General features: G+C 35.6%; 1 protein-coding gene across 1 annotated transcript; it reads left to right on the forward strand.

Moving 5' to 3' along the window:
• The first annotated feature begins 231 nt into the window (after window positions 1–231).
• LOC144559911 (uncharacterized) lies at window positions 232–1719 on the forward strand. Its single transcript, XM_078309079.1, has 2 exons — window positions 232–862; window positions 968–1719. Exons 1-2 carry the CDS (start codon window positions 232–234, stop codon window positions 1717–1719), a joined length of 1383 nt encoding a protein of 460 aa, XP_078165205.1.
• The last annotated feature ends 17983 nt before the right edge of the window (window positions 1720–19702 follow it).

The raw sequence follows: 19702 nt of genomic DNA on the forward strand, positions 1-19702 counted from the left end.
ATAACATTAGATGCGGAGGGTTCGAGGGGTGGGATCTTACTCGCGTGGAGTAATTCCTATAAGCTTCTCACCTCATATATTAAGAAATATTGTGTTACTATTATCGTGCAAAGATGAGATTTTATTTTCATGGTTACTGGAGTTTATGGGCCTCAATAAGATAGTGACAAAATTGAATTCCTAGCCGAATTAAATGAGATAAGGTCAGTCAATAGTTTGCCTTGGATAATTATGGGGGATTTCAATATAGACGATCTAGAACTTCTTGATGTACCGTTAATTGGCAGGAAATTCACGTGGTCTAGTAAGAGGTCGCAGCCGACATTCTCGAGACTAGATAGAGTGTTGATATCACCACATTGGGATTCACTGGGGGTCTCTTACCAGTTACAAGATGCATCAGCCACAGCCTCAGATCACTCACCCCTCATTTTTCGTATCAAGCCGCACCAAATAAATGGTAAGAGATCATTTAAATTTGAGACTTATTGGCTCCAACACCCACAAATCACTGAAATTGTACAAAACACATGGGAACAGGAGATCAACACATCTAACCCGATTAAGAGAATCCATTTTAAAATTAACAAGTTGAGATCGGCATTGAGATCCTGGGCACATGAAACTTATGCAAGGAGGGAAACTTACCTAACTAGGTCCATGTGGGTTATACGGCAATTAGATTTTGCAGAAGAAACAAGGAATCTAAATTCAATGGAATTCATGTTAAGGATAAGATTCCGGGAACATGTTTTCAAGTTGGCAAAAGAAAAAGAAGAAAGATGGAAGCAGCGCTCGGGTGCAACCTGGCTGAAGCTCGGAGACAATAACACCAAGTACTTTCATGCGGTTGCAAATGGCCGCAAAAACCAAAACACTATCATGGAAATAGAGAGAGAATGCATCTTAATTTAGGGACACCATCAGCTTCAAAGTGCAATTTTGGAACACTATAAAGGATTGTTAGGTTCAAGAGTACAAAATGGGCCTTTTAAGTTGACAGGTAGAATCGGCCCGAACCAAGCTGATATACTACAAAATCTAGATTGTGATATATCAGATGAGGAGATAAAAGGGGCAATATTTCAAATGCCTAAAGGTAAAGCAAGTGGGCCAGATGGGTTCCCGATAGAGTTTTATCAATTTTTTTGGGGTATAGTGGGAGTCGACATAATTGCTATGGTGAGGAATTTCTATAATGGCCGCTCAATCCGACAAATAAACAAAGCAACAATTACATTGATTCCGAAAAAGCAGGGGGCCATACAGATAGCATATTTCAGACCAATAAGTGTCATAAATACGACGGCAAAAATCGTCACGGAGATATTGGCAAATAGATTGCAACCGCATCTACAATCGTTGGTGCTGAATGCACAAACAGCCTTTGTTAAGGGTAGATCTATCATGGAATCATTCTTAGTAGCTAGGGAGCTACTAAATTTCATATCGAAAAATAAAATCCCATCTATCCTTTACAAGGTCGATTTTGCTAAGGCATTCGACACAGTTGATTGGTGTTTTTTAGTGAGTCTACTCATCGAGCGAGGATTCCCTCCCAGGTGGCTATCGGCGGTGCTTAATGTCCTACAAACTTCATCTTCGACGATTCGTGTGAATGGATCCATCACTGATTATTTTGACCATAAAAGGGGGTTACGACAGGGTGACCCACTATTGCCGATGCTTTTCATCCTGGTAACAGACTCTCTTAACTAGTTTATAAATAATGCGGTGTCATTTATGCATGCACCGATGACGGTGCCGCCAAAGCTGATCCAATACGCGGATGATACAATCATTTTCGCGGAAGCACACCCTAAGACCTTGAGAATCATTAAGCGCATCCTAATCCAATATGGGAACTTGACGGGCCTAAAGATCAATAGCCGAAAAAGCATTTTCGTTCCAATTGCAATTCCAACGACGGTGACTCATGTAATCCAGCATATTCTTGGTTGTGAACCATCAAGCCTCCCGATAACATACCTGGGGTTGCCCCTCACGGCAAAAACAGTTAGAAAGGCAGATTTTCAGCCGTTAATTAGTGCGGTACAGGGAAGATTAGCAAGTTGGAAATCATCTTTACTTTCATATGGTGGAAGGGTCACCTTAGTCAGATCGGTACTAACGGCACTTCCACTGCACTACATGCAGGCAATCAAATTACCAAAGGGGGTAATTAAACATATAGATAGAGCGAGGAGGAGCTTCATGTGGAAAGGAAATGACACATGCAAAGGCATTAACTGTCTAGTTAGTTGGTCTAAAGTGTGCAGTTTGAAAAAGTATGGGGGTATGGGTATCCTAGACCTACAATTGCAAAATCAAGCTTTACTTACTAAGTGGCTATGGAAGTTAGACACAGATTCAGAGGGATTGTGGGCAAAAACAATATTCACACTGTATGGAATTGTTTCATCCAATGAACTACTACAAAATGAGAGATTATCCTCCTTCCTAAACTCCATCAAAGGTTTAATCCCATTCTATTCGAGCTCGATACGGGTAGAGGGGCATGCTCATATACCAAAATGGAAGTGGTCGGCTCAAGGGATCTTTACCACCTCGTCGGCCTACAAAAATCTCCATAATCCTATGCCCTTATGTCCCTTTAACAGAGTTATATGGAAGATCAAAATTCCAAACAAGGTCAGAATTTTTATCTGGATTGTGATCCAATACAGGTTGCTAACACAACACGTCTTAAGGTTGAGAGGATGTGATGTAGAAGCAGGTTGTCACTTGTGTCAGGACCCTGGCATTGAGACGGCAAGTCACATCCTCTAATCATGCCCCTTTGCAACAGGATTTTGGTGCATGCTGCTATTCAGATATGGCTATAGGCAGAGATTACGAAACAGTAACACGGTGCTGGAATGGTGGTGGGCGATGAGGATGCACATAGTGCAATCGGATAAGGGTCAATGGGACACCCTCTGGGCTTCGGGGTGTTGGGCGCTTTGGCGTGAGAGAAACCGGAGGCTCTTTACAGGAAAGAGTAAGACGGTGATGGATCTAGTAAATCATACCGCAATAGAGTTCTCCAATTGGCGTAGAGAACTTTAGATGATTTACATCTCTATCAGAGAGATTTGTACATATTTACTTTCAAATAATGTGTGTAAATAATTTTTTTCTATTAATCAATGAAATGTCAGTTCTACTGACCTTCAAAAAAAAAAAAAAAAAAACAACACATGGGAGATTTTCATTAGTTTTTTCCCGTCTCTTTCCTTATCTGTTTATTTCTAAAATCTAAACATTACTTTCTGTGTACTTTTCCTTTTTTTTTTTCTCTCTTTTAGTTTTGTTTTGTAAAATTAACACAACCGGTGTCCATATCAATGATGTCTGAAAACTGGACCTCCACATTTTTTATCAAAATAAAAACAATATAATTAATCGACCTTCCGCTCAGTATTTTTTATATAAAAAAAAAGTAGTAGGATCATCAAATTAAAAGTCTTCCTATTATTTTCTTAAAAACATAAATCCAAAACTATTTAGATGTATTCGGTGAAATTGAGTGCTTCTTTCTTTCGTCGATAAAAGTCTTGCTCTTCTTTTTTTTCCATTATAAAAAGGAAAGATTAATTATTAATCTAAAAGTAAACCATGAGAGTTGAGAATATTTGCGGTCAAAAGCAACGCTTGCTGAGTCTAGAATTTAATATAGATTAATTATTTTATATTTATTAGATCGCCAGTCTTGATCAATATAAAAAGAATCGATCTCCAATAATAATATTAATGTAACTAAAGACAATACCCACTGTATAAAAAATTAAATACGAGAAATTGTTAATTATCTCTATCTTACAAATTAGATAGAATGTCATGTATTAATTATTATCTCAGAAATGAAGAATCTGACCTCTAACTTTCCTTAAAAAAAATTAAAAAATAGTATCCATACTCATCTGATATCAATGGATCAGAAAATGACAAAACGCATGCGTTTATACTTTTTTACTGATTTCTAATCATTCTTGAAAGAATAAAGATAGATCCATGCGACACGCAAGTCATATTGTCATGGCATATGCAGTGACGATTGCACATTTCGTTGTTTAGCAAAAACGAGTACGGCACACAAACCCAAAATCTTGTTTAATTAATCTTTCAATACCAAAATCAGCTACACAGCTTCCATCAACTAACAACTCACGGCACGGGGTTTTTCTCAAAAAAAAAAAACGACAACAACAACAAAACAAAGAAACTATAACCATCAAAAAAAAAAAAACAAAGAAACTAAGAGGCAGCTTTTATCATACATAGGACTTAATATTGAATGATTGTGCCAGTTGGGATACATATCTTTGTTGAATTGACATCTCAATTGGTTCTCAAGGACTATATGACGGAAATTTTTTATATATAGAAATTATTAAATTTATATGTATGCAGACAAAAAGAGTACTTGAATTTTAACAAATTTTGAAAGATCGAGTTTTATGAGTCCGATTCAAATATATGGATCGGTCTCAATGATCCAGATTCATAGATATATTTATTTAAAAAAAGATAGGCATTGATTGGAAAATTTGAAATTTTAGATCCTACAAAAAAATCAGATAAAAAAATGGATCAATTTCAATGATGAAGATCCAAGTTGGTTTTTTAGTTAAAAATAAATAAATAAAAGGATCGGCCTCTATCAAATTTTATTAAAAATTGAATCTGACTCAATGAGTCAAATCAATTTAGTATCAGATGAAATGCGGCATACAAATCGTTCATCTTGTTCTCCATAGTAATATGTGTTTGGAGACCAAATTATTGATCCAACGGTGCCTTTTGATTTTACTGTTATTGTTGGATCAACGATTTTCAGAGTGGCTTAATAAATAGTAAAAAAATTTCAAAAAAAAATATAAAATTTGGTCTCCAAGCACATATTAATATGGAGAACAAGATGAATGGTTTGAATCGGTTATTTGGACTTTGAATCCGGTAATTTAAAATCCAATGCACAAAGATGGCTATGCATTGCAATGTACGGTTGCCTAACTCATATACAGAGTTAGGCGGGGGTGCTATGGATAGCATAGTGGCCTCTATGCTACGGCTCAATATTCGAGTTTTCAAAATCCAAACGGTCGATCCGAACTGTTCATCTTATTCTCCATATTAATATCTGCTTGGAGACCAAATTTTACATTTTTCTGAATTTGTTTACTATTTATTAAGTATTTTACAAAATTGTTGATCCAACGGTTGCTGCACAAAACAGTAAAACCGTTGGATTAGCGATTTTCAAAGTGACTTAATAAATAGTAAAAAAATTCAGAAAATTATAAAATTTGGTCTCCAAGCAGATATTAATATGGAGAATAAGATGAACGGTTCGGATCGACCGTTTGGATTTTGAAAACTCGAATATTGAGCCGTAGCATAGAGGCCACTATGCTATCCATAGCACCCCAGCCTAACTCCTCATATACATACATATATATAGGGAGGGAGAGATGGGCTTATGATGCATTACAATGCATAGGCACCCTTGTGCATTGGACCATAAATCACCGATTCAAAGTTCAAATGACCGATCCAAACCGTTCATCTTGTTTTCCATATTAATATGTGGTTGGAGACCAAATTTTACATTTTTTTTACAATTTTTTTACTATTTATTAAGCCACTTTGAAAATCTCTGATCCGGTAGTCGAAATTTTTTTACTGTTTTTTACTGTTCACCCAGATTTTCAATAAATCTAAAAAAATAGTAAAAAAATTCAGAAAAATGTAAAATTTGGTCTCCAAGCACATATTAATATGGAGAACAAGATGAACAACTTGGATCGGTCATTTGGACTTTGAATCGGTGATTTATGGTCCAATGCACAAGGGTGCCTATGCATTGCAATACACCATAGCCCATCTATATATATATATATATAGAGAGAGAGAGAGAGAGAGAGAGGGAGAGAGGGGGAGAGAGAGAAAGAGAGTGAGTAATGTGCATTCGTATGCATATGGCCCGATATGCATACGGTTCAAACTTGAAATTTCAAAATCTAAAACGTCAATCCGAACCGTTCATCTTGTTCTCCATATTAATATGTGCTTGGAGACCAAATTTTACATTTTTTTTTGAATTTTTTTACTATTTATTAAGCCACTTTGAAAATTGCTGATCCAACGGTGGCTGTTGATTTTACTGTTTTGTTAAGCCACTATTGAATCAACAATTTTCAAAGTGGCTGAATAAATAGTAAAAAAATTTAGAAAAATGTAAAATTTGGTCTCCAAGCACATATTAATATGGATAACAAGATGAACGGTTCGGATCGACGTTTTGGATTTTGAAATTTCAAATTTGGATCGTATGCATATCGGACCATATGCATACGAATGCACATTAGTCACTCTCTCTCTCTCTCTCTCTCTATATATATATATATATATGAGGGATCAAGTTACAACAAGTTACCATAACTATTTTCTACATTTTTAAAGTCCAAATCGTCGATCCAAACCGTTCAACATGATCTCAATAATAAAATGTGCTTCCAGATCAAATTTTACATTTTTTGGAATCTTTTTAATATTTATTAAGAAGGGTACAAAATTCAATGGTCTGAATTTGACTAGTTTTTGTACCCATCTTAATAAATAGTAAAAAAATTCCAAAAAATGTAAAATTTGGTGTCCAAGCACATTTTATTGTGGAGATCACATCTAACGGTTTGGATCGACGATTTGGACTTTGAAAATATAGAAAATGATTGTGGTAACTTGTTGTAACTTGATCCCTCCTCATATATATATATATATATATATATATATATGTATGTATGTATATATAAAGATAGGCTAATATGCTTTCGGTAGCATATGGGCTGAAATACACACGGTTCAAATTTGAAATTTTAAAATTCAAAAAGTCGATCTGAACCGTTCATCTTGTTGTACATATTAATATGTGCTTGGAGACCAAATTTTACATTTTTCTGAATTTTTTTACTATTTATTAAGTCACTTTGAAAATTGCTGATCCAACGGTGTCTTAACAAAACAGTAAAATCGTTGGATCAACGATTCTCAAAGTGGCTTAATAAATAGTAAAAAAATTCAGAAAAATGTAAAATTTGGTCTCCAAGCACATATTAATATGGAGAACAAGATGAACGGTTCAGATTGAATTTTTGGATTTTCAAATTTCAAATTTTGACCGTGTGTATTTCGGCCCATATGCTACCGAAAGCACATTAGCCTATCTTGTATGAGGAGGGTTCAAATGCCTCCATGTTTTTGTGCCTCCATCATGCCTCTATCTCTCTCCATCATTTTCAAAGTTCAAACAGCCGATCCGAACCGCTCAACCTAACCTCTATACTAAAATATGTTTGGAGACCAAATTTTATATTTTTAGGAATTTTTTTACTATTTTTTTAGATAGGTACAAAATCAGTAAATCTGAACCATCTAAAAACAGTATTTTTGTACCTATCTAAAAAAATAGTAAAAAAATTCCTAAAAATATAAAATTTGGTCTCCAAACATATTTTAGTATGGATGTTAGGTTGAGCGGTTCGGATCGACTGTTTGAACTTTGAAAATGATGGAGAGAGATGGAGGCATGGTGGAGGCACAAAAACATGGAGGCATTTGAACCCTCCTCCTTGTATATATATATATCTCTTATATGCTACCGAAAATTATTGTTTTGCTGTGAACAAGTAAAAATATATGGACCATTAGATCAGCGATTTTTAAAATTGCTTAATAAATAGAAAAAAATTCCAAAAAATATAAAATTTGGTCTCCAAGCACATTTCAATATGGAGATCATGTTGAGCGGTTCAGATCGGTCATTTGGATTTTCAAAATAAAAAGATAATGTCATGGAGCACCAACTCGTTTTACTCCATAGCTCACCGTAGCCCATCTCGTATATATATACGTGTGTGTGTGTGTTTGTGTGTGTGTGTGTGTATAGAGAGAGAGAGTGTGTGTGACTAATGTGCATTTGTATGCATATGGCCCGATATGCATACGGTCCAAATTTGAAATTTCAAAATCCAAAACGTCGATCCGAGCCGTTCATCTTGTTCTCCATATTAATATGTGCTTGGAAACCAATTTTTTCATTTTTCTGAATTTTTTTACTATTTATTAAGCCACTTTGAAAATTGCTAACGGTGGCTGCTGATTTTACTGTTTTGTTAAGCCACCGTTGGATCAACAATTTTTAAAGTGACTTAATAAATAGTAAAAAAATTCAGAAAAATATAAAATTTGGTCTCCAAGCACATATTAATATGGAGAACAAGATGAACGGTTCGGATCAACGTTTTGGATTTTGAAATTTCAAATTTGGACCGTATGTATATCGGACCATATGCATACAAATGCACATTAGTCACACACTCTCTCTCTCTCTGTATATATATATATATATATATGAATCTGGACCATTGAGACTGATCCATATATTTGAATCAGACTCATTGAATTAGATCTTTCTAGATTTATTGAAAATCAGATACTCTTTATGTTTTAGTACGTATAACTTTAATAATTTTTATAGATAAAAAATTTTCATATACGACTATATCATATGCCCAACCGAATAGGATCTTTTTTTATAAACAAAATACATTTTAGAGAACTACCTTGATTGGTTTTATAAAAACCATAAGTACGAATAAGTTAGCACTAATTATTTATTTTTTTATAGTACCGAATAATCTATTCAGCACCATCATATTTCACAAATTTTAGCTCAAACGGTGTGGCATTTTTTGTAGTGCCAAATAGGCTATTTAATACCACACAAAAATAAATAGTTGGTACTGAAATAGTTCGGCGATTTTTATTAATATCCCTAAAACAAATCAAAATTTTAAAAATGCCCCTGCTCCCAATTTTTTTTTAAAAATGCCCTGACCGCCTGGGCTTCGGGCGGCCCAAAAAAGCCTGTGAGGCGCCACCCCCTAGGGCGGCCCAAAGCACAAGTGAGGCGCCACACAGCAGGGCGCCTCATGTGTGTGTGTGTTTTTTTTTTTTTTTTTTTTTAGAGAAATGTTAGTATTTTGATTTGAATAATTTTGTGAAGAAAAACGGATTAAAATTCATAATAAATCCAGGAATTTAAAATTCAAATACATTACTAAATAATACAGTACCGTCGAGTCCATAGAATAAGGTAACATAAAATTTATACAGCAACAACCAGTTCAAATATCAATTATACAAACCGTTACAGTTAAAACATAAAATACTACAACAACATACAATTGGGGTCTAAGCCTTACGAGACGAGGAGCTTGCTCCCTTTTTTTCCTCAGCCCGACGGACGCACGCAGGACACTCCCACGTAGTGAGACGAGCGTCGTTCAGCAGATCTGCATGCGGGTCCATGCAATTGGGATGAACAGCTTTGCCACATTTATAACAGAAGAACATATCCACCATATCTCCGTTCAGCTCACATAAGCAGCACTGTCCCCATCCAGGTGGAGGGACCCTGTCCACCCAGCCTTCCATCAGCATTTTTCTAATTGATGGATCAAGAGTGCTCAGAAATTCTTCATTATTTTTGGGTGAAAACAATCTTTCCAAATTCCTCATCGCGTAGGCTTCAGCCGTCCAAAAATTATTAATGAGTGCTCTTTTTGCTTCGCGTTCGGTTTCAGTTCTTCCTCTATTTTTTCCAACTTTGGGTGCCATTATAACTAGGGTTTCAAGTGACAGCAATTGATTAGGAAGGCTAATTATGTGCGTAATTAAATACTAACTGTACAGTAATCAACGGCTAATTAGAAAATAATTAGAAAATATATAAAAAATAATTGAAATAAATATTTTAAAAATAATTAAAAGAAATATTTAAAAAATAATTACAAAAAATATTTAAAAAATTATTAAAAAATTATTTAAATTACCTGTAGCTGTAGTCGCCCAGAAAATCGCCCGAAATCGCCTTGAGCGCTTTCTCCCTTCTTTCTGCCTTTGAGGTGGAAGGTAGACTGATGTTGGAGTGAGAAGAGAGAGAGAGAAAACACGAATAAATAGGCATCCCTAGTGGACCGCCCGTGGCCCAGGCGGTCAGGACCCTAGCAAACCGCCCCTGTCACAGGCAGTCTGCTGGGAGTGTGGGTCGCAAATAGTGAAGAAATTGTAATTACTTGAATATAATTTCTTAGTTTGAATGTAATTACTTGAAGTATACATGTGCTGCTTTTAATTATATTGTTGAACTTTAATTGTATTGTTGAACTTTAATTGTATTGTTGAACTGTGTTATAATAATGAAATGTAAAGTGCAAACAACATAATACCAACATGAACATAAAATAAAAAAAACGTAATGTCAACATAATACAGCAGTCCCATAGTCAAAATACTACAGTCAGAAATATATCACAATAAACAAAAACTCTACAATCATCATCTTCGTCTCCTTCCGGATAGAGACAACCTAGGAGCCGCTACGCCCTTGCCATGCCTGTGCGGCTGCACGCGCCTCTGCGGACTCACATCTCGGAGTGCATCCTCTCCCAAATCCTCCTCATCGTCCCCCATATCCTCATCCTCGTCCCCCGTATACATGTGCTGCGTACCTGTCCTGGCTGCCCGTGGATCAAATCCAGCAGCTGACTCTGCATTGGCGGGCTGTGTACGCAGCTCCCATGGATCTTGCTCCCAGCTTGCAGAATACGTGGAAGGAGGCGGTGCGCCAAATAATGCAGAGACAAAGCCATCTGCAGTCTGAGATGAACTCCCACCAGCCTCAAAGTTATGCTCCATCTCCACTCCATATCGTGGTCTGTGGGAGCCATACGCCTCTGCATCTGTATCTGCCGGGTCCAGCTCATTTATGCTAAATATGGGATCGGCATTCCAACGAGGTGCTCCATCCTAGATTAAAATAATGTTAGTTTTGCTACATACAAAGAACTCTGCAACAAATAATGGTATAATTGGCGACTGACCGTGCCAAGCTCTACTGCAACTCTGTATTTATTTTTATAAGCATCCCATCCTTGGGTATTCAGCACCCAGTCGTGGAACGCCCAACCTGAGTCATCAGCTGCATAATTGGAAGTTAACTGAGTTAGAACGAACAATTAACTGAGTTACCTGCAGGAGCTTGCGACATCTCATCGCCGTAGACAGGGACTCGTTGATAATCTGGATTTCGCGGTGCAGACTGTATCTCCCGCCAATTGATGTTCTCCCCAGCATCGCGCAGCATGCCAACGAGGCGGCCTTCAAAACCGCCTGTCTCCACGATTGGTGCAGTGTGCTCGAGCATCTGGCATCCTATATATCGCCAAGCATCCTTCGCCATGCACGCCAAGCTGTGTCCAACTCCTCTCATAGCGGTCAACAGCTGCACACAACATGATTATGCCTACAGTAAGTAATCTGGATTTGCACTTTAAAATTAAAGTATGTTTCGGTTTTACTTACCGCGCGAGCATTGATCGGACCCCAGGGCATATAATTGCTGGATGAATCCATCAGCCTACGTCGTAGGGTCTCGCCATAATGGCCTGTCAGGTAGACTGACGGCATGCCCCATCTCTGGTACCATACGGCATATCTCAGATCCCCGGGACCAGCACCCAACGATGTAGTATCTGGCGGGCTCCATAAGTGCTACTCCGGATGTCGAGCCCAGTTGTACTGCATGACGAAATGCTGGCTCCAGTCGACTTTAGCCTTAGTGTGCGCCGTTCTGCAAGTGCAATTAATTAGAAAGTAGAGAAACAGTGGATATATTAAAGTTAAAAATTAATTAAGTAGAGAGAACTTACTTGTGGAACTTGTCGGTAGCATCCTTGCCCATCAACGGGTGCTCCGGGATGAAAGCATCCAAGCCAAACTGCCGGGATACCCGATCGGGGTAATGGTACTCCACGATCCAGAAACAGACGACCGGTCCCCGATAATACCATAGATGTGTCTGCTCTAATGTCAGCGGGCTCAGCCATCTGCGCTGATACCATGCACGATACGGAAACCAATCGATATTCCCATCTCGGAGCATCTGGAGCTGACCCCGGACATAAGAAATCCCCCTGCCCCTCTCTTCATGATCGTGATGACTGCCCCATATGGCGGCGTATGCGGGGCATCTGGCTGGCTCAGGGCCTCCCCAATCGGGATGCGGCAATGGTATGACTGGCCGGTTTATAGGCAGATGTGACCACGACCAATGCTGAAGCAGAAGCAGTGGTCCAAAGAGCTGTTTATTCTTGACCTGAAAATTTAACTTACAATTCAATCTGGGTGCTTCTTATCCATCCTTCAATAACAACGTATATTAATACAGACTTACCAGACAAGCATGACAGAGGCCTCTGTATAAGTGGGCGAGGACAGCTCCACCCCAGTTCCATCTCGATTCTTTCTCCAGGTCCCTCAGCAGGGAGAGGTACATCATCGGAACCGCGTCACCGCTGGAATCCTCGAACATGACAGCACCGCACAAATCCAGCACATATGCTCTAGTATACCTGCAATATAAAATAATCAATGTAAATAATTGAGACGGTTGAGCAACTACTAAGTTAATTTAAAGAGTGTAATAGTACCTCCTGACCGCCTCAATGTCATCAGTATCAACATCTATCTGATTATGGAAGAAGTGAGACCGGAGTGCCTTTAGAGAAATGCAGTACCCGGAATAACGAAACTCCTCCTCCTCCCCCTTCTTCTTCTTATATTTCTTCTGCAGAGTCTTCGGATCACACCCTAACAACTCCGGTATCATCCTCTGCAGCTCTGGATGGTCTGAGATGCCGCCTATGGGGTCGCCATCGATACGTAAACCCCATAAGGCGCTCACATCACCAAGGGTGACTGTCATCTCCCCGACCGGGAGATGAAATGTATGAGTCTCAGGTCGCCATCTCTCCGCTAGACCCTGCATCAGAGACACATCGATCCTACTCTGCGGCATGGTGGCAAGCTGATACAAGCCGAGGTTCAAGATGTATCGCTGCATTTCTTTATGGGGGACGTACGGAATCTCAGACCTGCGGTGCCTCACCGTAAGCATGACATCGTCCTGTATTTATTATCAATTTGTCAGACTCAAATCGTGCATTTTTTTTAATAACTCAACAGAATGTCATTTTTTAAAGTATAAAATTCACGTACCTCAAGAGATGCCAATGAGACGCGGTGCTTAACATGATGGGTCCATAGAAGAGGACTAAATGTGTCAGGATCATGCACACCATCTGGAAAATCGGCCTGAGACGACGGATCCGCTCCAGTCGGATCCTCAAAACCCCTGCCAGTCGTATCATCATACGACGACGGGCCCTCTCCAGTCGGATCCACCGAGGACGTGCCAGCTCCACTCGGATCCACAGGATCTGCACCCTCTGCAGGCTCAGCTCGTACTCCCCACCGTCTAACTCTAGGCATACTACATTTGCCAAAAAATATTAATCAAAACATACAATTTATATAAAAAATTTTTAATAAGAAGCATATACAATTCTGGGTTTACTTTTTTAATAAGAATTGCATGTATATAATCCAAAAATAATTGTATGTAAATAAATTGCATTTATATGATGTTCAAAAATATACAATTAATTTTGTTGCATGCATATGCATTTGCATGTATATACAATTAATTTACACTTTGCATGTAAGTAAATTGCATGCATACGCATTTTTTTTTTACAAAAATTAATTTTGTTGAAAATAAATAAACTTTACAAAAAAAAAATGCATATACAATTCTGGGTTTATTTTTTGGGTGTATATGCAATTTGTTTACAAAATTAATTTTGCATGTACATGCATTTTTTTTTGGTAAACAAATGCATGCAATTTACTTACAATAAAAAAAATGAGATATAGATGCAATTTACTTACAATAAAAATATATATATATCATTTTTAAACAAATATTGATATACTTCAAAATAATTAGTTTTACTTCAAATATTTTATATTCATATATACATGTTTTTTATAAACTATCACAAAAATAATTTTCAAAAAATAAATATGCATATTTTTAAATCATAAACCCTAAATTGAAGTGTAAACCCTAAATTTGTAAGTAATTCACAATTGACAACCATAAATCCTAAATTTAACTATAAACCCTAAATTTAAAAAAAAATTCACAATTCACAACTACAAACCCTAAATTCAACCATATGTCATTCAAGCAATTTTACCATAAATCATAATCCTAAATTCGAGCAATTGCACCAATTCAAGCAATTCAAGCATCCAATTCAAGCAATCAAGCAATTCAACCATCTAATTCAAGCAATCAAGCAATTCAATCATCTAATTCAACCATCCAATCGAACCAATTCGACCAATTCAATCAATTCAACTAATTACTAACATTTCACCCTAAACATCGAATCAAACAAAACCGAATCACATTACATCATTTAATCACATTTAACCGAAACCCTAAACCCTAATCAAATCGAAAAAAAGAAAACTCACTTATTCGATCGAGAGAGAAGCGAATCGAGGCGCGAGACAGAGAGGGGTCGGCTCGGAACGGCTTCTTTCTTCTTCTTTCTTCTCTTTTTTTCTCTTTTTTTCCTCTTTTTTTCGGCAGAAACAATGGGGGAGAGAGAGGAGGGGCGGCTCAGATGGGGGGTTATAGATGGGCAGTGGGGCGCCAGATGGGGGGGCGCCTCACTTGGCTTATGGGGCGCCAGATGGGGGGGTGCCTCACTGGTGTTGTGGGCCGCCATTTGGGCCGGCGCCTCACAGGCTTTTTTGGGCCGCCCGAAGCCCAGGCGGTCAGGGCATTTTTAAAAAAAAATTGGGAGCAGGGGCATTTTTAAAATTTTGATTTGTTTTAGGGATATTAATAAAAATCACCGGAAATAGTTTATTCAGCAGTTATAGCTTTTAAAAAAAACAATCAATTAAGTTCGTTCCCTAAACTTTATTTATTTGTGAGGAGGGATCAAATTACACCATATTTTGATGACACCGAATTACACTCTATGTTTACAAAGTCCAAACAGTCGATCCAAACCGTTCAACTTGATGGAAATGTTACAATGTGCTTGCAGATCAAATTTTATATTTTTCTGAATTTTTTTACTATTTATTAAGATGGGTACAAAAATTCAATGGTCTGGATATAGCGATTTTGTTAAATACTTAATAAATTGTAAAAAAATTTCAAAAAATGTAAAATTTGATTTGCAAGCACATTTTAACATATCTATTATGTTGAACGGTTTGGATTGACTGTTTGAAATTTGAAAACTTTGAAAATGAAAAATATAATTCGGTATCACCAAAAAAGATGTAATTGGATCCTCTTCTTTATTTATTTATTGTTTATAAAAAAAATCACCCAACAGCGTCTTTACATAAATAATAGCACACGTGGAGGCTTCAAGTACGCGCATTCATCAAGTAATTAACTGAGAAGAAAGTGTACAAGTTTCCAAATATAACCGACAAGAAGTTCCAAATCGACATCACTGATGTAAAGTTTCTAATAATAGTTCCAAGTATTTTTAATTCACAACTCTTCTGACATTTTAAAGAGGAGTGCTATATTAAGTGCATAAATTGTGATTTTTATAATTGACATAATTTTTTACACTATAATGTCCAATTTATTCTTAGTTTTTACATTCTTAATAATTTCACATCTTTTGAATTCTATGTCTTGATTCATTAATACTTATAAGTGTTCATGAAAGAAAACCATTAAATTCATTTATCTCTCCTCCTTATTAAGGAGCAATGTCTAGATCCTGCAAGGATCCTGATTTATTGATCTAAATTTGAATTGAATCTGAGACATCTAAACAAATAATCTGTCTTTCTTTGATTAAATACATCATTTATATGTGTAGAAGTCCAAAATTAGTTACAATTGTACCCGCCACACGTACTGCTACATGTATTATCACAGATATTTTGATTCTACACCGTCGGATTTCAATCAAAAATCGTGCAAATTAATCTACAATGTGTAAAAAATTTCGCTGGAGCGCTGTGCCTCTCCCTGCAAATTATCTCTATGCCCCCGTCCCTCCCCGATCCCTTCTTCCAAAGAAAAAGGAGAAAAAACCCTAATCTCCTCAAATCTCCGCCACTCCGCCTTCCTTCACCGTCTCTCTCAAAGCACTGCGACTCTAGAGATAGAGAGAGAAAAAGAAAAAACTGCTTTCAGTTATTAATTATGGATTATTACTTACCACCCGCTGTGATTGCATTATTTTGTATGCCAAATGGAGATTTGACAATGATGTGACAATTTTGGAAAACTGCCAAAAAGAAAAAGAAAAATTTAGTTCGTAAAGATTTAAAGTTAATATATTTGTATAATCATTTCACTATTTCTTTATTAGTATATAAATGAATTTAATTGTTTCCTTTCATGCATACTTGTAAGTATTAATGAATGAAGACATATATAGAATTAAAAAGATGTGAGATTATTAAGAATTTAAAAACTAAAGGTAAATTGGATATTCTAGTGTAAAAAATTCTCTCAGCTCTCAAAATCACAATTTGTTCACTTAGTATAGCACTCATTTTAAAGTGCATCAAGTCCCACTATATTTAATGAAAGAAACAAAATTCAAAATTTGATTTCAACGTATTTGTTTAAAGTCTCATATTAATTGATAAAATGATAGGTATATATATACTTATTTATTTATTAATTGTTGCATTCATTTGCTTTGATTGTTTAATAATATATATGTTTCGAACCTATTTGAGATATCTATAAATATATGATTTGCAATGTCTCCGTTACTGTATGAACAATATCATCTACAATAAGTCCTGCCCTCTGCACTGTCCGATCCAGATTGCATGGTTGAGGATAGATTTTTATTTTGGCACTTACACCTCTCTTTCTTCTTGGTTACGTGTCGATCAGATTTGCAACTTTTATTTCCGAATTTTTTTATTAATACCATTTCCAAAAAAGAAAAATCATAAATTCTGAGAAATTCAAAAATTATTACAGCGCAACAATAAATGGCGGCCTTATTCTTGGACGGTCGCCATTTGTCAATTTGTCATTGCAGTTCCCGCCAAAACTAAAACACCCCAACATTTGGATCTGAGTCAAATCAATTTTATAATATTATTTTAATAATTTTCCAAATAGAAAGAACAATTAATAATTTAAATATATTAAAAAGAACATTAAATAATATAAATAAAATATTTCATAATTTTGATGTATTAGAAGGATTTCAAAATATTTTTCAAGTAGGATTTTTCTAGTTGTAAAAAAAAAAATCTACTTCTGGGTGTGTTACTGAAAAGAAAAATATTTTTTATCTGAATTATTAATCCCACTTCAAAAGTCACTTTTAGAAAGTATAAAAATTATGTGGTCCTTCTATTTTAAAAAAATTATTTGCCATCATATAAAAGTCAAATCATTTTTTTCAAAATAGATGAAGTATTTTACAATTTGAATGTACTAGAAAGACATTATAATATCTTACAATTTCGAAAATAAATTGGAGTATCTTAATTTTTTTTTTTAAGTTTTGTATATATAGAAATTGGCCTTTAGTATACTTCAAAATTTAGTAATAATTAATCGTGATTTTTGTAGTGTATAATAAATGCATTACGTTTAATGTAAGAAAGAAAATAAGGAATTTATAATATCACGGGCATTATAATATCTTGGCAATACATAAAATAATAAATTTATATGGCATAGCATTCAAACCAGTAAATTAAACTACTAACAGCGTTTGGTCGGTTAAACGATATTCACGATCAGAAGATTTTACTATGTTTAACTTAGTAATTGACCTTCTTTCGGTACATGTGGGAGTGAAAGTAGTGGGGATTTAGATATTTTAAGATGTTTTAATGCAGCAAAAGAAATGGCGCCAAGTGCAATAAAGTTAAAACACTTCTAGAAGTGTAGTAAAATTAAGGCATGAAATTTCTTAATTTTTAACACCTTTAATCTTTACTATTTCACGCGCCTCAAAATTAAAGATTAAAGGTGTTAAAAGTTAAGAAATTTCACAGGCCTGTGGGTTATTTGGAGCAATTTGAAAATTTTGTGGAACTTCCAAATAATTGAAATTAAATTGCTGCTACTAATAAGAAAACGAAAATAAAGGGTACGGTGAAGCATGAAGACCATGAAAATTCGTAATGGAGGCCCATTTAAAGCCCACAAAAGAGTATCTTGAAAAGAGAGATGTGCATTGAGTAGATTTAGGGTGTTCTCACCCAATTTTTTTGTGAACTCAAATCTAAAATTTATTGAATTAGTTTCAAATAACAAATTCGAACCGTTGAAATCTTTATATCTTACAAGTAATGCGTCTACATGTGAAAATTTTAAATTTTGAAATTAATTTTGTATAGAGTTAAGTGACAAAAAAATGTTCAAAAAATAAATGCATTAAAATTAATTTATAAACCTTCTAATTTTGACCCCTTTAATTCATACTAAATTAATTCAAAAAATTAAATTGTTTGCATGTAAGCGTATTATAGGGGGTTTCAATGGTTCAAATTCGTTGTTTGAAGTCAATCCAATAACTTTAGAGTTGAGTTCAAAACAAGGCTTGGTGAACTTAAGAACACCCTAGTTCTACTCTTGAGCATTTGGGTTGCAACTGATTTCACGTTTGAACAACTGCATTTAAAAAAAAAAAAAACTTTTTGAAATCTTGCACAACTAATTTTTTTGCAATTTTTTTTTTAAATCTTTAATTATTAAAAAAAAATCAATCATGGTATTTTGTATCAGAAGACCCTTTTTTGCCTAGAGCACACAGTATTCGTGTACTATAACATTCTTTTTTCTCTTTTTGAAACAAATGATGGTTATCATCAGCCCAAACATGGCACAATTTGTTAATGCTAATCACTGATCAATACTTCCAAGCTGGATATGAATCTGCTGCTATTCTTCTAAAAATAGCAGCTTCCTGCTCTTTATTTGTGTGTCTATCTCTCTCTTTAAAAGAGGAGGAGAGAGGGGGGGAGAGAAAAGGTAGAGAGATAAAGAGGAGAGCAGAGAGAGCAGCAAATTTGAATAACAGCGGATTTCATTCCTTTCAGCTAACCTGTTATAACATCACTTGTAGACTGTAGTCATCTGTGATGCGCCTTTCTTTTTTTTCTAAAATATAATTATTATCTTGTATCGTTGCAGTAAAAATATCCAAACCAGGACGAACGACCAGTTGACCATGGATCAATATCATTCTGAAGTTTTAGTAAAATCATTATCCGGAAGAGGTCGACTTTTGATTTATTGACATTCCTAATATCAATTTAATAAAGTAAATTTTAAAGCAGGAGGTTGAGTGTACTGTCCATGCTTCAATCCTTCTCTTAATTTGGCCCCATGATAATGACATATGGATTCAATTCAATGACATGTACTAGAACATCCCACTCGGCAGTGATAAGAAGAAAATGAGAATTGTTATGTGTGAGATCATGAGTTCAATTTCCACTAGTTACATTTTAATTTAAAAAAAAAAAAATGAGAAAACAAACAATTGGAGCAAGTCAAATTTCAGCTACGAACAGCATTGATTCAGACATAAACTAATCTTGGTTCATGCAATTTGAAAAAAATATGGCAATATTTGTTTTCTGTTTTCTTTAGGAATGAACAAAAAGGGTTGATTGACAACCTTTTGATTCGACTAGTATTAATTGAAATTTTATGTAACTAGAAAAGATAACAATCATATTGATTTATAATTTTTTG

Source organism: Carex rostrata, chromosome 9 (assembly GCF_964058835.1).
Source record: "Carex rostrata chromosome 9, lpCarRost1.2, whole genome shotgun sequence".
Lineage (NCBI taxonomy): Eukaryota > Viridiplantae > Streptophyta > Magnoliopsida > Poales > Cyperaceae > Carex > Carex rostrata.